At 39.2% G+C, this 22,061-nt stretch overlaps 2 protein-coding genes across 2 annotated transcripts in view; one reads left to right on the forward strand and one right to left on the reverse strand.

The window, feature by feature from the left end:
• The first annotated feature begins 930 nt into the window (after positions 1–930).
• The window catches only part of LOC140482021 (ETS translocation variant 5-like), a 28,285-nt gene continuing 7,154 nt past the window's right edge, over positions 931–22,061 (forward strand). Inside the window, 10 exon segments of the mRNA XM_072578855.1 lie at positions 931–1,084; positions 1,526–1,694; positions 1,880–1,967; positions 2,075–2,122; positions 2,243–2,296; positions 12,260–12,386; positions 14,015–14,290; positions 16,071–16,321; positions 18,904–18,972; positions 21,603–21,671. Of these exon segments, the coding sequence (XP_072434956.1) occupies positions 1,647–1,694; positions 1,880–1,967; positions 2,075–2,122; positions 2,243–2,296; positions 12,260–12,386; positions 14,015–14,290; positions 16,071–16,321; positions 18,904–18,972; positions 21,603–21,671 (1,030 nt within the window). The 5' untranslated portion in view covers positions 931–1,084; positions 1,526–1,646.
• Positions 12,364–22,061, reverse strand: part of LOC140482022 (nmrA-like family domain-containing protein 1) — a 118,830-nt gene continuing 109,132 nt past the window's right edge. Inside the window, exon 6 of the mRNA XM_072578860.1 lies at positions 12,364–12,481. Coding sequence (XP_072434961.1) covers positions 12,475–12,481 — 7 coding nt within the window. The 3' untranslated portion in view covers positions 12,364–12,474. The remainder of the gene's footprint in view (positions 12,482–22,061) is intronic.

Here is a 22,061-nt window from a genome sequence, read left to right on the forward strand (position 1 = left end):
ACGTGCGCCTGGATACAGCCCGAGACTTGACTGATCCGTATGAAATCAAAACCCCTCCCTTCCTCAGTTCCGAAAAAAAATGCAAACTTAGTGGCAAGAATATCGCAGTACTTTCAATTGGTTTATTTGTGATGTACATGTACGAGACGTGGATATTCCTGTTTCATATTTAATGAAAATACTTATATTAAATCAGTGGACCGAAAAAAATAAATACCTCATCGTATTTAAAAATCACAAGGATACTTTACGGATAGCCTACGGAAGCCAGAAAGCTGTAGCATTTCATATATGTCCATCTGCTTACTTTCAATTTTAAAGAACTGATTTATTTGTGCTGACATCCCAGCAAGGCAAAATGCATTGAATGTTTCCAGAGGCCCCTGATCCCAGAGTCAGATCCCAGCTGCGCATTTTAAAACGTGTCACTCGCACATCTTGGCTACTTGAGAAAGTAGATGTGTTGATTAATGCCACAGTGCAACGGAGTCAGGCTTGGGCAGTGCTTTTGGGTTGTTTATGCATGCGGTCTGTTAAGTGCTGTATGTGACCTTGCAAATGTCCAAGCTGCACCGAGAGCCTCTATTATGATCTCTAATCCCTTCAATGGCGCAGTTACTCAGCCCTGACCAGATTTTCGTGAATGAAATTCGTCATCAGGCCAGTTATCAATCAGGGGCGCGCCCCGCCTCCTGATTGGCGAACACCGACCTATTTTTGTGAATGTCGAACAAACACATTCGGGGTCTGCCCAATCGGAGCCATGGACTCGTCAACTCCGTTTGCCCATTGGCTGGCTAGCCGTTTCAACGAGGACCAACGGGTGGGTTCGCAGAATGATTGACGGTTCTGTTGACCAATCGGCAGCGGTGGTGGGGTTGGGTGCGCGAGCCCGAGTTGCCTCTGGTTGGGGGGGGGGAGAGAAGTCGCGTTCACTTCAACTGAGCGAAAAAAAAACCCCATTCAACTTTTTTGAGAGCGGCGATCCGGGAGTGCAAGTGCCTGGTGTTTCTTTAATTTTGTAGAAAGTGCATTTTTCAAAAAAGAAAAATCATTCACTAACATAATACAAATAATTTCATAGGTAAGCAGCAATAATATCTTGATTAAGACTTGTATATATATTTTTATAAACAGAGAAAACTGAAAAAGGGGAGGGAAAACTAAGTGTTGCATCTAAAAAAAACTAAGCATAGATGCTAACCAGAGCTTGTATTGCAAATGTTCGCCATTTTCTTCAGCACGTCTTAATGTATCTGGAGCAGTGAGGTGCTGCCTGTCGATGTGATTTTTGTGCAGATAAGCGAAGGGTTTTTTTTTCACTGAGGTGTACTCCGGGCGATTGCCCTGAGTTCAAAGGCTGCTGAAGAAGCGAGTTGTTGGTTGTGTGGGAGGCGGTGGGTGGCTGGGCTCAGCTGTGTGTTTTTTGTGAATGGGGCGCTCGGATCCCGTTACGCTCCTACCTGTGGCCAGCCAGCCAGCTAGCTAGCTTCTCCCATTCATAATTTTCTCTCGTCTCTCCCAGGAGGAGCTGCAGAGCAAAAGGAAACAAAACAACTACGAAAAAAAATACGCCACTCAATTGCGTTCTGCGAGTCCATGTTAATGGTTTGTAGCAGGACTTTTAAGAGAACACGAGCTACAAAATGGACGGATTTTACGACCAGCAAGTTCCTTTTATGCACAATGTACCGGTGAGCGAAAGAAATATTCACCTTTTCTTTGTTTTGAAGAAAAATCCTACAATCAGGATTAATTCTTAGACATTAAGAAAGTTGCACGGATTTGTGCTTTTGGAGATGTGTACGTTTCAGTGCGTTATTTTTATGTATTATTCAATTACTCATTTTCCTACATGGATTTTAATTGGTTTTCTCAGAAAACACACGTGGAGGAGCTTCGCGGCCGACAAGTGAACGACAGAAAAAGGAAATTTGTGGAGACCGATCTTGCTCATGATTCGGAAGGTAGGTAACCGCCGTTGAACGTCTAGGTGTGCATGCACTCGTGACTTTTCTGATCCCGCCGGAACGACCTGCTTCTTCCTTACTGGTAATCTATTTGACTTTTTCAGAACTTTTTCAAGATTTGAGCTTGCTACAAGAAACGTGGCTAGCAGAAGGTAAGCAAAGCGTGTTTCTAATCATCTCAAGCTGTCATCGCATATTTGTTTTTCAGTTATGAAATGTTCATGTAGAAATGCTTGACCTTGAGATACCAATTATTTTTTTCCCCCCCGCAGCCCAAGTTCCCGAAGAAGATGAACAGTTTGTACCAGACTTCCAGTCGGTTAACTGTAAGTATTTTCTTAGTGTAGCGAAGGTGTCGGTAATTTCGTTTCATGTGGTAGCTATCCTAATGTATGTGCGGTGCTGTAATAACCTATTCCTTGTTACCTAGAAATGTTTTGGATTTAGTCCTTTTGTAGAATTCCTGCTAGGATTTCACCAATAATTGTTCTAAATATTCTGGGAAAGTGTATTGATATCTAACTTAAGGATCTAACTTAAGCCCAGGCAGATTGCAGTATTTGAAATTACAGTATGTAACTTTTTAAGATCAATAACTATTATTTTTAGTTTTTTAATTAAATGTTTACATCTGTTATATCTCTACCCCTGCTGTGTTGATCCTGTTGAGATGCATATTTTTCAGTGAGCTGGATGTAATCGTGGTTCAGATTTGCACTGCAATTTAGAATCTTTTGGTCAAATTGTGATTTACAGGATAGTGGAGCTTTCTAAAAGTTTGCATTTCTGATTTGATCACTTCTAAATACTTTTCGCTGAAACCTTACATTTGAACTGCTTAGGTCTTTTCATGAAAAGTGGTATTTTGAATGTTCATATCTCTATGTTGGATGAGTATTCAGCGGTGTATGCTAACAGTAATTGTCATGTTCCTGGGAGTAGATTTAAAATAGTAATACATTGAAAAATCTTTGTGCCACCTAATTCCAAAGCGCAGAATGAAAATTCATGGTGTATATATGAAGTATAATTTGAGGAAGGGAACATGGCTTTCATTTAGCTTTCTTTAAAAATAAAAGTACCAATATTAAACTACCAGTTCCTGTCTCTCAATTCTGACATCTATCAATGTTAGAAACTTTTAACTTGTTTTTCTTTTTAGATTTCAGTTGACTAACACTCAGTGATGCAGATTTCTCTGGGATCCACTATCTCAATCCTATGACCTGTTTCGATGACTAATTCTATATAAATAGATTCAATGGAAAATGAGGATGTGATCTGTTGTTTGCCTTTGCGTCCTTTCATTTTTGGCTCCTTGGGAAATTGTAGACTCTTGTAACAGCCATGTGACCCCCCCCTTGATATTTTGGGTGTTGAGAGGAGAGGTTGGCACAAAGCCAGGACCCTTCAAGTCGTGCCTGTTCAAATGGGAGCCCCAGGAGTATTTGATATTAACTCTTTACTGGCTTGCTGAGATGAATTGGCTGCAGAAGTCCAATTTTGCCTGCCTTCATTTTATATTGTTAACCCTGGAGACCCTAAATATACTTGAATCAGATGGTTTGTTAATATTTCTTTATTTATATTAGACACTGATCAAGAACCATAACTGAAACTTGACTATCTGATAGCAGCTTTAAATATTAGTCATTGCGATTTGTCTCTGGCTTTGAATAGCTTCCTATGTATGTTTTTGTTTCCTTTTATTGTGGTGAAGCTTACCACAGTGGATCAGTCACGGTCATTAGTGAAAAGATGAAAGACTTGTATTTAACTGGTGCCTTTCATTACCAAAGGATATTCCAAGTTGACAGCCAGTGAAGTTCTTCATGAAATGTAGTCATGGCTAAAATATGAGAAATACATTTTGTGAAGTAACATTAGTTTTTCTTTCTAGTATCTTTGTTTAATTATGCTAAGGTTTGCAAATGCTGTCCAAGTAAAAATGTTCTGCAACTGTACTGTTTTCTTCTTTACTTGGTCTTGTCATAAGTATAGCATAAACTAACTGGATTTCCCTTTGTTTTATTTTAACCCAAAATATTAAATGTGATTGTTTTAAGTCAAGAGCAATTGCTCTTTGTTTTTAACTTGTGCCAGCTGATGGAGAAATTGCAGCAGATGAAACTGCTTTATTTGGCAGTTTTTTTTTCATTTTCTAATTGAGATGTTAGGACACATCTCTCTAGGTGGGACTTGAGCATGGGTCTTCTGGCTCAGAGATAGAGATCACCACAAGAACCCCATTTGGAAGATATTGTTTGTGTAATATTGCTGCCACATGGAGAAGTTAGTGAGCTGACTTCTCCAAGCATGATAGTTATTGGAACTGTATTGTAGAATGGGAGTGTGGATTCAATTCCCATTGGAATTTTTAATCTCAGCTGTACCATTGAGTATTGCTGATGATGACTTCTGTATATTCCCAATGGCCAGTGGCAGTAACCCAAGGAGAAATATGAACAGGTGGCCTGACTGCTCTTTCAGGGAATAAAAAGTGACATGAGAGCAGCTTGAGATGATGGGAATGTGACTGAGTGTGGAGAGCAAGAAAAGAGAGTGCAGGCGAATATGATCAATGCCTTTCTTGTCTAAATGAGGATCCTAAAACTGATGTAATAGCAAAGTTCCTTTGCAGAAAATCAATGCAATTATAACCCTTTTTTTTTGTTATGAATAGTGACTTTCACCGAGAACATTTGTTCCTTGAGTCTATTTTTAATTTAAGTGAAGCTTGATCAGAGAAAATGCATGCCTTTGTGCAATTGCAGAAAATAACAGCAATGCCAGCATTTTTTAATTTTTCCCAACGTAATCTGGGTGAAATGTCTTGCCTGTTCACTTCTTTGCTGAAACGTGTCTAAGCAATCCATAATACTGTCACCCCAAGTTTCTCAGCAGATGCTTGTTGTACCACTGGGATCAATGCTATCTTTCTTAAAGCACCAGTGTTCTCTTCATAAATTACGTTGAAATTTGTTGTCCAGAATGCTGTTCGTGCATTAAGACTGCATTTTGTTTTTCTTTTAATTCCCCAACAACTCCATTTCACTGCCATTCACTATGGAGTGCTTGCACATGAGGTGATTATCAAACTGGACCAGAGGTAGTAACCTGAAGAGCATGGTTTTGTTTCTTCATATGGCAATCCACTTTAATGGTTTTAATGAAAATAGAAAGCTAACCTTGATTTCCAAATCTAATAAGCAAAGCAATATTGCATTTTAAACCAATATCTCTCTCATCAGCATAACAATATGCCTATCCACCGCACAAAGTTGCATAATCTCCTCAGTATGTCGTTCCTGATGTTCCATGTCTTTGCTTGTGCTCTGGATCCTATTTACCAGCGTAAGCCTATTACAGTTCTTACATTATGGATGTAGAATGAAGGATTTTTACACACAAAATGCACACTTGATCAATTTCAAGATTACTCAGCCAGCTTCTACCATTGTAAATAAAGTTGCTATTCTTTAACAAAAATATACAAAATTAGAAGCTCTAGGTGCATTGCTAAAAGAGTGCTTGGTTCAAATTCAGCAGGCCTTTTGTTCAGTCTGGGTGATCAGGTGCTGCTGATCAACCCAAACCAATTTAAGGCTTTATTTGGTTGTCATAATACTATAATGTTTATTGGGTACAGTAATGAGGTCTTCAGATGTTTGCTGAAAGCTTTTTTTTTGAAAAATGCACGATGAGGTTTAGGCTTTAACTGATTTCTAGTCTATAAAATCACTTATTAAAGCATGTTTCTTTATCTACTTAGATGCATTTGGATAGTATTTAATTAAAAGTCAGTTTTCTGAAGGTGTGCTGTAGTAGTATCCATGTGTCAAGTCAGACTGCCCCAGCACTCCAATCACTCCAGCTGGGGAATTCACTTGGAGCAATGTTTGCTGATCTGCTATGTGTGGCTTCAGTGTGATCCTTGGTGTAACAGTGCCAGGTTCAAACTCAATGCAGCAAGAGTTGCCACAGTTCACTTTGTTATGCAATGTCACCTTCATTTACGATGGCAGGAGTTGGCTAAATGCTCTTGAAATTGATACCAAATACATTCTAATTGTTCGTAGAAACTTCTCCTTTTGCATCCCTAATGCCTGTAGTGTGGTAGGGTTGTGCTGGTAAATAGGCTGGAAGAGGCGAACCCAGAAGTGGCTGAGATATAAATGATGGCATTGAACAGTTTGTCAAGTAATGTGATGAGTGGCCATACTTTTATGCTAGTATGAGAGGAATGTTTTGTTTCCATGTATCCCAATTCTATTTGAAGCCTTTAGGTTCCACAGTGCATGAGTTTAACAGTACTCAAAAGAATCACTTAATGCACTTTACACCCTCCAGAGCTGACCTGACCTTTTGTGCTTGCACTATTGTTTGAATGTCCATTTGTTGATTGTTACTCTATAAACTGTTCAGTGCCATCATTCATATCTCAGCCATATCTGGGCTCGCCTCTTCCAGCTTATTTACCAGCACAATCCTACCACACTACAGGCATTAGGGATGCAAAAAGAGAACTTTCTATGAACAATGAGAATGTACTTGGTATCAATTTCAAAATCCTTAATCTTAGTGAGAGTTAAGGTTATTGCCTTGGAACTATGTTAATATTTAAGCAGGAGAAGAAAAATTCTGCTGAACTTGTAACTTTCAGATAAGCACTGTTGTGGTTTGGGTAATGGCTATCTTTGATTCAGTACTTTATTGATATGGCTGGAGGCATAGCCTAGGTTGGGAGGTAAAAATTGTCTTTTTAAACCAGGAATGATATAATTAGCATGTTCTAATGGCAACTTCCTCAACAGAGCAAATTTTATATGTGGAAACTAAAATAATGTAAGAAAATGGCAATAATAAAATGTTAATTATGGAAATAAACCACTGTTAAAGTTATTATCAACAAACTCATTTTTTCATGCTGTGCAGCTCAAGTAATCCAATGTTCGTATCTTCATGTTCCATTTAAGTTTTCTAAAGTAGGAAGAATTGTTGTTCTTTTCTCCAGTCTAAGAATGGCATTTTGTAATTTCCTGATTTTGTTTTTTTTCCCCTTTTTTTGTTTGGAGTTTCCTTTGGCCTCTGCAGCTCACTATATCCACATTTCACTTGTAACCTCCCCTGAAGTGTGCTGTACTCCATCTATTACTTTGCAAATCAGCAGAATGTAAAATGTCTTATGTAGTGGGAAGAAATGAAATTGCGCATGGTCAGAACTTCACAAATCTCTCATTTAATGTAGTGGAGCAATTGGATTTTGGTGAATGAAGCAAGTCATATATTTTGGTCACGTTACGTTACATTTGCATGCTTTCAGAAATCAATAGATTTCAGGTTGCATAATTGTCTACGAGTTCACTGGTTTCAGAAAAAGCAACACCAGTTCATTCATTGAGTCCTTTTTTTTTCAAATGCATACATTCAACTCAACTGCAGAGACCTTCTGAACTGGCATCTAACATAGGCAATTCAGAAGTTAGTGTATACTGTCTTTACAAAGCTGCAAAGTGCTTTTCAGTTTTCAGTAATTTGAAATTGTTCTATTAGGGACTCTAACTTACCATTGATCAGCTAGTTCTAATTCCAACATTTCCTGTTTCTGCCTCTTCCTCAACCTACGTGCTACTGAAATCTCACCTGTGCTTTTGTTGTCTTTTAGTCTCAACTAATTGAATGTCCTCCTAACTATTTTCTAGTCTTTCCCAAGTCCATAAACTTATCCAAAGCAGTATCCTGACTTGCACCACTCATTATCCCTGTGCTTGCCAATCTACAGTGACTCGCAGTCCCCGAAAGCTTCCATTTTAACACTTTCACCCTAGTCTTCAAAACCCTCCAGGTCTTTACACTCCTTTATAAACCCCTTCTCCAATTTACCATGAACTCCAATTCCACTCCTGTCAACCTGTATCTTTCCTTCATGCCATCACTATTGGCTGACTTCAGCAATCAGTGCCTGAAAGTCTGCTTGCTCTACATGTATATCCCAATCCATGCGCTCTCTCCATTTTATGAGCTTGTCATTCCTCCACAGCTTCCCCCCCCCCCCCCCCCACCCCGCACTAAAACCAACATCATTTATCACATACTTGTCACCTGTCTAAGCACTACCACCTTATCTCAAAACTCACTGTTTTGTTTTGTTATCATCTTAAGTGCCTCGGAATGTTTTACTATGCCAGAAGGCAACATAAATGGATATTGGTGTAATTTATTATATATAAAACATTTATGGCAATATAAAAGGAATTGAGACTTTATAAAGTTGAAGATTTTAGGGTTTAGGATGAGTAAATTTGAATGTTTCTATTGTTGGTTAAAAACTCATTAGTGCAACATTTGCTCCTCATCCCAGTCAATGCCAATTGAATAGTAGGTTTTGGGGTAAACGTGAAATCCTGCTTTGTGAAGTGTAAGCTAGTAATCTTTAATTTTCTAAAGTGTGATGCTTTAACAGGTGTTAGGAAAGTACAGAGTGCAATAATTGGTAAGCAATCTTTTGACTTTCCTTTGGTGTGCTAGTGAAAAGTGCTGTCACCAATGACAGATCTTTCTATAAATGACACATTCTAGTCATGACTACAGACTAAAGGTCCAAAGTTGACACAAGCCACCATATCTAAAAGACAGCAAAGCTGAAAGCTACTGAGAAAATGCAGCAGTAGCTTAGCTTTTGAAAGCTACAGCAAGCATATAAAATATTTATTTATACATCCTATTATCTGTGTACCCCATTTACAAGCTGAAAACCTAGCTCTTGGTAAAATGCTTGGAAATGGGGCTACCAGTAAGCCCCATCTGATTTTCAACTTCAGTGTATACTGAGAGTGAAACTAGTCTATTAACAATGCATAATTTTCCTCCACTTACAGACATTAGAAGAATTTTTTTTATTTTAACTGCAGCAGTTGTATATAATTACAAGGTGGATTATCAATTTTTCCTCTGATAATTTTAAGTAGATTTTGTTTGCGTAGTTGAATTTCTGTAGTTAGTCACCAGCTGTGTTTGTGAAGCTTATCAGCTTATTCGTCTATTGGGAAGTCATCCCTTGGTGAACTGTTGTCATCTGCTTAGTGAAAAGATGGATGGAAGCAATTAGCCCAGGACCATCACTTATAGGTCCTACAGTACAGTTTGTTTTCTGGATCTTGCTTAGATGATCATTTGCTGTAATTAGTGTTTGGAACTGATCGTGTTTCAATGATATTGTGCCACAATTCAGCCATTGTTAGTGTGCATGGATGTTTGGTTGCTGTTCTCTAACACTTTGGCAGTTGAACTCATTTTATTTTGTGCCAAAAATGTTTTTAGAAAAGGGTATCTCCTGATACCAAGCTGTCAAAGATAACGTAACTGAGTGATCTACAACAACAGTATTGTTTTTTTTTCTATTCATGTGATCACGAAGATGGCACAGGGCTGGTCCCAAGTTGCCATTCTTTGTGGATAAATGTAAGTATTATGACAGATTTATTTTTTTAAAAAAAACCCTAGACATAATAACAAAAAATATGAACCTCTGATTTGCTTCTATGTGAAATAGTGTTAACTTGTGTATTATATTTGTAACTATTAGTTCATTCTGAAGTGGCAGCTGTTCACAGTTCTCATCCAGAAATATTGAGCAGTTACGTAAAGCTATGAGAATAATTTACTCCTGTTCACTGAGTGGTAGTTTAGCAAAATGATAGGATTTTAACAGTCGAGAGAGAAATATGAGTGTATTTTCTGACACACAGGCATCTTCTTGATGCAATGGTGAATACTCCATCTTCAGAAAGCATTTTTACAAGGTCTTAGATGAAGCATATTCCTCCCAGTTCTCTCTCAACTGGGGATTATTACATTTTCATTACCAAAATGCACAAGAAATACTGACCTGAGTGATAATCTTGAAGTTACAGTGAATTTTTTTCAAAAAGCTAATTTACGTTCCTTGAGAAGGATTGGAATCTCTCTCCATGGAGTGAAATGCAAACTTGGAAAGATCATTAATCAACCCACAAGGTGCAAGGGTCAATGTCTGTCCTTTTATGAATGGCTGCCATCTGTAAACCATTCACACACATTCTGGAAGCATTTCTTCACAGTAAACTTTGAGCTTTGGAGCATGACAGTTAGATCTGCCTTCTGTAGTAATACTGATGTACTACAATACAACAAGCGAATTCATCCCTGCTGTAAACTGAATTTTGTTGAGACATTTAATGTATTTGACATCAAAGTGACATGTGACAGTTAATTTTACAACATGCGTTTAAATATTTAAAGATGTACAATAAATTCATAAACGGCCGTTTTGGTGTATTATAGATTAAAACCTATCATTTAACTGAAAATCAAAATTGGTTTCCTTCGCCTTCCCAAGTTAAAGAAATGAGTTTGATTTTACAGAAATTAGTTTTTATCTTTCCTAGGACATTCATTATTTATCCACTCCTTTTTAAAATATAGAAAGGAAGTAGGGCCACTCAAGGATAAAGGAGAGAACTTGTGCGGAGGCAGAGCATGTGGGTCAGATCCTAAATGAGTACTTTGTGACAGTATTCACCTAGAAGAAGGCTGTAGAAGATGGTGAGATTAGTGTGGAGCATGCTAATGTGCTACTGTGTTTTGAGATCAAGAAAGTAGTAGTGTTGGGTCTCTTGAAGAGCATTAAAGTGGATAAGACCCCAGGGCCCAATGGTTTCTATCCCAGGTTACTGAGAGAAGCAAGAGAGGAGATTGCTGGGACCTTAACCTATAAGACCTATCTTATATCAGTGGTTGGGATGTTAATGGAGAGAATTCTTGGGGATCGATTTACACACATTTGGAAAAGCATAGCCTAGTTAGGGACAGTCAGCATGGTTTTGTGCAAGGGAGGTCATGTCTTACTAACTTGATTGAATTTTTCAAGAAGGTGACAAACCTGATAAATGAGGGTAGAGCAGTCGATATTGTCGAGGTGGATTTTAGTAAGGCTTTTGACAAGGTCTCTTTCTGGTAGGCTCATCCAGAAGATCACTATGCATGGGATCCACGGTGACTTGGCCACATTGATTCAGAATCATCTAGCCCATAGAGGCAGAGGGTAGTGGTGGAAGAGTGTTTTTCTAGCTGGAGGTCTGTGACTTGTGGTGTTCCTGCGGGATCCATACTGGGACCTCTGTTTGTGATCGACTTAGATGAAAATGTGTGTTAGTAAATTTGCAAATGATACAAAGATTGGTGTTGTGGATAGTGTAGAAAGTTGTCAAAGGATACAGCACAATATAGATCGGTTGCAGATAAGGGTGGAGAAATGGCAGGTGGAGTGTAATCTGGGCAAATGTGAGGTGCTGCACATTGGGTGATCAAATGTTAAAGGAAAATATGCAGTTAATGACAGGACCCTGAACACCATTGATGTACAGAGGGATCTTGGGGTTCACGTCTAAAGCTCCCTGAAAGTGCCATGCAAGTGGATAGGGTGTTACAGAAGGCATATAGTATGCTTGCCTTTTATTGTTCGTGGATTTAAGTACAAGAGTCAGGATGTTGTGTTGCAGCTTTATAAGACTTTGGTTAGGCCGCACTTAGAGTACTGCTTTCAGTTCTGGTCGACACATGACAGGAAGCTTGTGGAGATTTTGGAGAGGGTGCAGAAAAGGTAATGTCAGGATACTGCCTGGATTAGAGGTTATGAGCTGTAAGGAGAGGTTAGAAAAACTACGGTGGTTTTCTATGGAGCAGCAGAGGGTGGGGGCAGACTTGATAGAAGTCTATAAAATTGAAATATGTAGGTAGAGTTGACAGAATATTTTTCCCAGAATTGAAACATCTCATGCATTTAAAGTGAGAGGGGGAAAAGTTCAAAGGAGGTGTGAGGGGCAGGTTTTTTCCTACACAGAATGGTAGATATCTGGAATGCACTGCCAGGGTGGTGGTGAAGGCAGATAGGGGCATTTAAGGGGCTTTTAAATAAGCACATGAATATGTTAGGAATGGAGGGATTTTGACTAAGGGCAGACGGAGGGGTTGGTTTAATTTGGCGTCATGATCAGCACAACATTGTGGGCATAAGGCCTGTGTTGAACTGTTCTATGATCCTAGTTGCACAATAATCATTCAATATTCAATACACTTGCACATAAATAAGGTGGATCTGTTTACATTCCAACCCACCTCCTCCCAAAAATGGATCATTGTGAATACTCTTCAATATCCACACACCAACGCATCTTCATCAATGTCTATCTTAGTATTGCATCTGTCAGTTTCAACAGCTACAGTTACAATGTGAGCGTATTTTATTTCAGTGGTATTTCACGGACCTCCTCCAGCGAAGATCAAGCGAGAATCTCACAGCCCGAATACAGATGTGTCCTGCCGTCACAAGCAAAGTCTCAGTTCTAGCTATGGAGAAAACTGCCTCTACAGTTATAGGTACTGCAGTAAGTTATTCTTAGACTTGGGCAATCTTCAACTCCATGTGCTTCCTCCTTTTTCATTGGCCTCCATGGCAACGATTATTTCATTGGCTGTGAAGAATTTTAGGAAGTTGAGGTCATCAAAGATGAGTTATACAAGTACAATTTTTCTTGTTTTTAAACAAAACACTTTGTTTCTCTTTTAGTCATTTCAGTCTTCATGACTTTCCTTTCTGTCATCCTGTGACTTGGCACACTAAGTGTTCTTGGTGCTGCAGTAACTCATAGCCAAGTCCACCCTCTTAACACTTCTTCTACTTCAGGTTTGATTTTGTATTCTTCCAATGGTGAGGTTTCTTTTCATTAGCAACCAATTTTTTTTTTAAGATCATACTTTATCTCATGATTCAGACTCAAACATGCTGAAGCATTTAGCTTTTGAGTCAAGTGTTCAACTATCAAGTGAACATCCCCAATGGCAACCTATTCTGGTCCACCATTTGTACAATTTTTATTTGTTGCTTCAATAGCTGCATATTTTAGTACAGCGTGTACAGGTGAATTCAGAATTGAACTGTAAATCTTCAGGCAGACTAAAAGTAATCTATTGTTCTGTACAGTGTAATGCCTACAAAAGACTATAAGACACCAGTGCAGAAGTAGGCCATTCAGCCTATTGAGTATGCACAACCATTCAATGAGATAATGACTGATCTGCTAATCTTCAACTCCACTCTCCTGTCTTTTTCCCATAACCTATTATTCTCTTAATGATTTTAAACATCTGTTTATCTCCACCTTGAATATACTAGCATCACTATGCTGGATTGTAAAATTGTAGTGATTTTCAACATGGGAAGAAAAATACTGTAGGAAGATGATGGGCTGGTTGTATGTACTAAATAGCATAAACTAATCCAGCCTAGTTTATTTTTAGATATAGACCAATTTTTTAATGCAATCCTGTGCTCTGAACGACACATCGTGCATGGAAAAATAATTAAGGATTGCTTGCTTGCTAAAAGCCATAGAGTGTGTTATGGGAATGTAATTTTTGGGTTGATGAGGGACTGTGCTTTTTCAGAACCAGGTAGGTTTCAGATTTAACCCTTGGTTTACTTTGGTCACTTTTTTTTTTCCCCAAGCTGCATGTACAGTGAGGACAGAATAATTATCCTAAGTAGTCCTAGTTTAGAAAGGAGAGCTAATGCTGTGATTTGGTGGAAAGTGTGCCTAAAAAAGCCTGAAGTAGTTTCCTGTGCAATGCCCTTCACGATCCTAAGGCCTGAATGTAATTGCTGTTTAGGATCACAAGCTAATGCTTTGTTTACATGAAGACTGTGAGTCATGAAATGTTGGTAAGGCAATTCCGACTTGGGAAATGGGGCCAAATAGTGAATGTGAAGTGATCCTTTTAATAGGCTTTATAACATTTTAGGCCATCATCAAAGATGATGCAGGCATCCCTATGGGGCGCACACATTTTATAAAAAGAGCTGTTAATTGTAACAGGTTTTATGGTACAGAGTGTTGTCTTTACACCTCAACTGTTCACCAACGCTAACCTAAAATGCAAAGTGAAAGATGTGCTAAGTGAAAGGCTAGCGAATTATCTAACTTTTTGTGCTTTTGTTCTGTTTGCAGTGCCTATGATAGGAAGCCCCCTGCTGGGTTCAAGCCATTAACTCCACCAGCCACCCCGGTGTCTCCAGTTCATCAGAATTCCCCTCTTTCTCACCTTCCATCGGCGGCAGTGCCAGCTTCAGCCCATGGTCCTACGTCAACTCCAGTGCAGGCTGCAGTTCCTGCACCAGCTCCGTCACAACAGCAGCAACAAGCCTTTGCAGTACCTCGACCTCCCCAGCCCCCTCTTCAGATGTCACAGAACCTGACTGAATCTCAGTATGCGGCAGATCACAGGTATGAATGTGATCGACTGTCCCCACGACTTATGGTGATCTCACTGCATTGTTTGTATGGGTTGGATGAGGGAAGATTTCCACCCTTGAACCTGTGCATGTTGTAAAATTCTTCAACATAAAACTAAATCAATTGTAAAAGGTCTCTGCTGTATTTGGTGATCTCTGCCAGGATTACTGGAGGGATGGCTCAGATAATTATGCTCCTCTCACCTACTCCAGGCTTTATCCCCTGAACTAAGGAAAGGAGGAATTGGCTAAGATTTGCTGGGCTGATCATTGCTGAGCGAACTCCTGCTGGAACGTGTATATACTGAGAGAATGGTCTCGCATTCAACTGCGACGACTCCTGTGGTAGCATAACTTGACCCAAACCAACTTTTCTGGGAGTCTTGGCAGCTCCAAGTGAGGAGACACACAGCGTCTTTGTGAGGCATTACTTTCAGTGCAGAGGCAGGAGCAAACGACTGGGTGGTGGGAAGGGAACATTTTTTTTGCTGAAAAAGTTGAATTATTGGTGCACTTTAGACCACTTGGAGCTCTCATTATGAATGAGGGAAGAAAATCTATTGTCCTTTGGTTCTGGTTGTTCAGTTATTAATGTTTTACATGCTAGACCTTTCAAAATACCAATTAAATCTTGTGCTTAAAATGCCACCACTGCTAACTGGATGAACTACCAGCAAAAATAGAATCCAGTTGAATTCACAGGGTGCTCTCTCTTGGCTGAACAGAATTTTATTCCTAAGGTCAGATCCTTTATATCCACGTTACTATGTACAAATGGGGTTTTACTGGAGTTATTTTGGGTGCATTGGCAGAATAAAAGGCCCATTAACACTGTTGAGCTCCTGAAGGAGTACAGAAAGGATATGGTATTTTGAGTAGTGATAGCTCCCGAGATGGCACTTGCTTCTGTGGTAGCTTTTGCTTCCCACAACTCTTGGCTTTCACTTCTGCCCAAGTGGTATGCATGGGATGCTGGCTCAGGACCATCTGGAAGTGTTTGTTCCGATAGAGACATACCAGTGGCGCTATGGATTTCAGCTTGGCAGACAGCTTGATCCGAAGTGGAAATGGGGCTAATCTGACTGCAGTCAGCTGTGAAGGATCATTTTACATGGAAAGTGGCGCTGGAGATCCAGCTAAAGTGTGGGACCACCTTTCAAGGTAGCATAGTTTGGTGATGTACTGACTTGCCCACCAAGGTGAAAGTAGTTGAGAACAAATAGGCATTTATTTAATGTGAAAGTACTATTCAATGGTGATACAATAAACTCCATGTTCTGATCTGAGGAATCCAGATGTTCATTGAGTTTTTAGTTAATACGTGGCACTATTGGCATATAAAATGCTTCTTTTCAAAATGTACATTCAGTCCACTCCCATTATTAATGTGACATGTATTGTATAGTCTGTGTAATCAGACACATACAAACTGCCTTTAAGCTTAGGCAGTTTAGGCTTTCAAATTAAAACCCTTGTTTATAAGTGTGTATACATGACATAGAAGACTTTTTACCATTTGCATTGCTTCACAATCTTTCTCATGAATGTAGTGTTCGTGCAATGTGCATTTTTGCCAAATTACAACCTAACGCAGGCAATTTGAACAACCATCCATAATTGTGGCGAAGAACAGAATGGTCAGATTTTTTACAAGTCATGCAAGATATTTATTTAACCTATGTTCGTTAAGCAGGCTAGTGGAAGGAACCTTTGTATCCTATTGTGCTGTGTTTTGAGAGGTGACTGACCCTGACCTTATTTTACCGTCAAAGGTTCCACCGGCAGATGTCCGAACCATGCCACCCGTACCCACCCCAGTCAGGAATCTCCAGTGACAGTCGGCAAGTTTATCAGCGGCAGATGTCAGAACCGATGCCTTCACCGTCTCCTCAGGGCTTCAAGCAGGAATACCATGACTCTCGTTATGATCATATCACTACAAGCGTCGGTGGTCCCAGCAGACAGAATTTTCAAACCCCCCTCGGAATTAAACAAGAGCCGAGAGACTACTGCTATGACTCAGGTTGGTCCATTAGCCCGGCTTGCTGCTGAGCCCTCTTTAGGTTGTGTTGATGTTTCAGTAGATGTACAATGCAATCCTTTTCCTAATTGTCAAAGGATGAGTTGTTGGCGGTATGGAAGAATTAATCTGGACTTTCTTCCTTCCCTTGGGTGTTCTGTGTTACTTTTTATTATCTTTTGACATCAGCAAGCTGAGAGATTTGTTACCACGGTGATAGGCCTTGGATGGTATTTCACACATTTACTTCATGGTGGTTGCTTGACAGAAGTAGTTGAGCACATTCTACAAAATGACCTTTCATTAAGGTCAACCTTGGGAGGGAGGGGACCACAAAAGTGAGATCTTTGAAATAATTCCCTTTCTGGTACTAAATGGAAGTGTGTTGCCCTGTGTTGGGGCAAATCTTTTTCCTATTCAACGTACTCCTCTTTTTTTTAAAAAATTATTTTTGTAAAAAAATAGGAGCCCACTAACCATTTGATGTTTAAAGGATCAAACTGTTTTATGTAGTTTGCAAAATGGTTTCCTCAAGGGTGTTATTAATTTGATGCTGTGTGATGTGACTGTAAATTCTCTTAATCAGCTTATGCCTAAAAATACCATAACCTATAAGAGGCTGTGAGCAGTGATCTGCAGTAAAACTAAGCAGATGCTAAAGATTTAAAGCTAAAGTACAACATCTAATGGCATCCAAGGATTTAGGAGAACAGATTTTTTTTAATGTAGGTCACTGTTTGATTTTTTTTAAAGTTTGTTTCCCATTTCACATTGACTACATAAACATGTTACTGATGTGTTGTCAGATTTTAAACAAAAAGAGTAGGAGAGGCTGGCTTAGTGCCGGAGACGTCTAATTTACCTGGACAGCAACCAAGAAGCAATTGCTTTCTTTGCTTATTATGCAGTCAGTTAGTCCAGTGGAAATGACCAGCTCTGATTTTGACATGGCTGACCCAAGTTTCATATTTTGGCTGGAGGTGGATCAAGTAGGAGAACTTCTTTTTTTTTAGAGCTAGACCACTGTTCTTTCTGCAAAGAAAAAAATCCTACTATTTCAGTTACAATTTGCACTTCCAGTTACCTAAAGTGATTTTCAGAATCAGCAGTAATTGTCTGGTTTTCCTGTTATTTTTCCTAAATGTTCAAGCATGTTGCGCTGAAATGAGGGTTACCATGTGGATTCATAGTCAAGTAGTGACTAACTTTTTATTCTCATTGCCCACTCTTCTGGGAAGATGTAATAAAATGCGCAGATCATGCAAGAACTTGCCTCTCCAATTAAAAGTTTCTACATTTAAAATGTAAAATGCCTCATGTACAGAATACAATATGAAAAAGCCAATATCAACAATAGCTGAATTTGGCAATTTGCTTTGCTTGTCTACAGCAGTTCTCCCAGGGTCATTTTATGTTTTAAAAAATGTTTATCATTAACATCAGTATGTGGCTCAATAAAAAATTTTTTTTGACAAGAAGCAGTGGAAAGAGCTACATTTTTTTTTATTCTTCCTTCCAATATATTTCTGATTACTCACTTTTTTTCTCCTTCCTAGTATATCTAGATATCTCCTTCAATTTGCGTTAGTTGAATTCTGTTGTTTCAACATCTGCCTGTCGAACCTGAAATCAGACGTTAACTACCAATTCCACTTGAGTTTTCGAGCTGCACGTTGATTTATTTGCATCAAATACCCTGACTAACTATACTCAACCAAAGAATTCTTTAATAGCAGCAAACTTTCCCACTTCTTTTTGACTTCCACTTCCTGACTTCTCCATTGAATTACAGAAAGAACTTGGGCTAAAAGAGATCCAAAGGAGGTTTTTCTCCCACAACTAAATTTCCATTTTCACTTGTTTGATTTCCTTCCCTCTTCTCTTGTAAGTACTAGTTTGACACTTCAGGTCCTTGTCTAGTTGACATTCTTCAAAAAGTTGTAGTGTGTTTGATCTTGGGGTTGACAGAAAATGCGTTTCTTAATCACATAGAATCTGCATTAGTACTCCTTGTAGCAGGAGTCTCTATTTAGCAATTTACTTTACTTGCTCTGTGTGGCATTTAATGCACCATAATGACCAACCCTGCTTTTAAATCAGCTAAATCCCTTGTGGCAAATAAATCACAAAGGTCTTGGATTCGTTGTGAATCTGGTCTACATGAGTCAACACACTCTCTTTTTTTTTAAGTGGACTGTATCCCCCTGTCTGGCTGTTTGTTCAGTTCTCCCATCTGTTTGCAGTTGAGCAAGCCTCCAAAGTAGGGGGACACATTTGCAATTTCAGGAGCTTACCATGGACTTTGTTTTAAAATCACATTCCCTTCCCATGAAGACGAACAAAGCTTGGATTATGCTTTCGTGTTCAAAGTGGAGACAGCTTGGTTTAAGATTTAAATTTTCACTTGTCTTGGAGTGTAAATTATTAATGCACACCTCTTTGTCTTGCTGCATTGCCCAGTGATTCTCATGTAACCGATTTCAAAAGGTTGCAAATCTCGTGTTATTTCTCACTAAAATTAAATTGCTATGATAGTTCTATTTTCCACCTGTAAAATCTTTTTTTATTCTAAATCTTCCATACAGAAGTGCCTAGCTGCCAGTCCTCTTACATGACGGGAGGAAACTATTATGCTGGTCCCAATAACCCGGAAGGTAAGTCCACAGCACTTTGTCTGCGCATGGTTTATTGTGATAGAGCATACGTTAAAGGTTATGGATTCCCAGTCATATCCAGTTACAGTTGTACGCACTTATAGCACAATAGCCAGATTTAATAGTTGAGGTATGGGGCTGATATTCAGAGTCAGTATTTTGATTCTGCGCAAAACAGTTACAGGCAGAAGATTATTCAGACCATTTGTCCAGATACAGAAAATCAGAGGGATGTACAGAATGGAAACAGACCCTTCGGTCCAACTTGTCTATGCCAACCAGATATCCTAACCTAATCTAGTCCCACTTGCCAGGACCTGACCTATGTCCCTCTAAACCCTTGCTATTCATGCCTTTTAAATGTTGAAATGGTGGAGGCTGGTACAATTACCTCTGGCAGCTCATTCCATATACGCACCACCCTCTGCATGAAAAAGTTGCCCCTTCGGTCCTTTTTATACCTCTCCCCTCTCACCCTAAACCTATGCCCTCTAGTTCTGGACTCCTCCACCCCAAGGAAAAGACCTTCTCTCTTTACCCTATCCATGCCCGTCCTGGTTTTATAAACCTCCTTCAAGTCACCTCTCTGCCTCTGAAACTCCAGGGAAAACAGCCCCAGCCTATTCAGCCTCTCCCTATAGTTCAAATCCTCCAACCCTGACAACATCCTTGTAAATATTTTCTAAACCCTTTCAAGTTTCACAACATCCTTCCGATAAGAAGGAGACCAGAATTGCACGCAATATTCCATGCAATAACCAATGTCCTGTACAGCCGCAACATGACCTCTCAACTCTTATACTCTATGCTCTGATCAATAAAGGAAAGCATACCAAACTCCGCCTTCAATACCCTATCTACCTGCAACTCCCCTTTCAAAGAGCTATGAATCTGCAACACTCCCCAAGACATTACTATTAAGTGTATAAGCCATGCTCTGATTTGCAGCACCTCACGTTTATCTCAATTAAACTCCATCTGCCACTCCTCAGCCCATTGGCCCATTTGATCAAGATCCTGTTGTAATCTAAGGTAACCTTCTTTGCTGTCCACTACACCTCCAATTTTGGTGTCATCTGAAAATTTACTAACTATACCTCCTATGTTGGCATTCAACTCCATTTTATATAAATGACAAAAAGCAGTTGTCCCAGCACCGATCTTTGTGGCACACCACTGGTCACAGGCCTCCAATCTGAATGCAGTTTTAATCTGGCGCATAATTGGGGTTATAATATTATATGCTGGCTGCCAGCAAATGCACAAAATTTTCAGTAAGGGATGGTGCTATCAGAGGAATTGAAATATTGGGCAGAGATGCAAAAATGTTATGGTGCACGAGGAGGACTTGCATTAATTGCACTGGTTCTCCTCGTAAGCATTATGACTTTGTGCCATTTCTCTGGCATAACACTGCATGTTGTTTCTATTCCAATTATCATCAATACCCTCTTGAATGTTTCAATTCAATCTACAAATCTGAACATAGACTTTTAAGGAATAAGGTTGCATGTTCCAGACTGAGCTGCTAATTATTAATCTGTAGAAGTGTTTCAAAATCCTTTGCTGCTGTTCCCACTCCACATCTATCCTTTTGTCACTGTGTGCAATGGGAATGCTACTTGTCACACTACAGGAAGCAACTAGGAGGAAATTACCAGCCCTAAATATGACTGGTTTCTTTGCCAAGTGTTTAAAAAGTGGAAGTGTTGTTTCTAAAAATGTAAAATCAAGAGAGAATGGTTCGTGCATCTACTTATCTGATTTGAAAAATGCAGGTGTAAAAGTAAATCTATTTTGGAAGATGAGTTCAGCTCAACCATTACCATTCTCACCTCATGAAATCTTGAGCAGCTATAGGTTTCAGCTGCCTGTTCTTGGTTTTTGTTATATTTTCAAGATAAGTGTTATCTGCTGCAGCTATACCTCAAAACCTCTGGTTATCTGTTTAGGAAAATGTTGGCTTACACATAACCTCAACCCAAGAATTTGATGATGCAATTTAATGGCATACCATTCTTTTAGGAAAAAAAACAAAATCGAGTGTCATCCAGTTTAAAGTTGAGAAGCATTTGTGGTTTACAATGTCCTAAAAATGTTTAAAATCAGAATAGGCTTTTTTATTTTTTGGCAGTCTTTTTTTTATCATTGTTCTACTTTTCAACAGAAACAACCACCCTCCCCAGGCATCTTTGTTCTCTCTTACTCTCTCTCCTTTCTCACATTCCCATGTTCTCAGAAAGCTAAATCATGAATCAACAAAAGTTCTTCCAATTGGGAAAAGAGATTTTGTATTTTTGTTGGTTACTGAATGTAGGCAACAAAAATGTAGCCATGTCACCATGATTTATCTTTAGGCTGTCCAGTTGAGAACACTTAGCAACATTGAAAGTTTATTCAAGGTTGGTAGATGGTCAAAAATAATCAAAAGAAAGTGTATCACAACAGGAGGTCAGTAAGATTATGATCTCCACGCTAGGTGCCAAATCAGAGTAAGCAGAACAAGGGACAGGGGAAATGTGAAAGTGATTGCTCACGTTTTATTTAAAGACTTCTTCTCATTTGAGTATGTTGGTTTTGTGTATGTGGTTGAGGCAACTGAAAATGTCAATATTTTCATCTTTCCCCAGGTTTCCCTTATGAGAAAGATCCACGACTGTATTATGATGATACATGTGTAGTACCAGATAGGATTGACCGTAAGTAATGTGTTAACTTGCTTGATTCTGTTTTGACTTTGGTTTGGTTTAGTTTCTAACTGAACCAGAAAAGTCAAGTTTAATCTTAGTTAAATTAGTTTAACGCAACTGAGTGATTAGACTTTTTTATTCACTTGTGGGATGTTAGCTGTGCCAGCATTTATTGCCTTAGAGAAGGTGACAAGGAGCTGCTGCCTAGAACCACTGTGGTCCATTTACCAAGGTTAGACCCACAATGCCATTGGAGGGATTGGAATTCCCAGGATTTTCACTCTGACTTTGAGGAGCGCTACCATATTTCCAGAATTAGTCAGTTAATAGAGTTATGACTACTAGCAGTACTGAGTTATCAGTCAGTGTTCTCATCACAACTCTGTGACCTTTTGTTAG

Source organism: Chiloscyllium punctatum, chromosome 10, assembly GCF_047496795.1.
Source record: "Chiloscyllium punctatum isolate Juve2018m chromosome 10, sChiPun1.3, whole genome shotgun sequence".
NCBI lineage: Eukaryota > Metazoa > Chordata > Chondrichthyes > Orectolobiformes > Hemiscylliidae > Chiloscyllium > Chiloscyllium punctatum.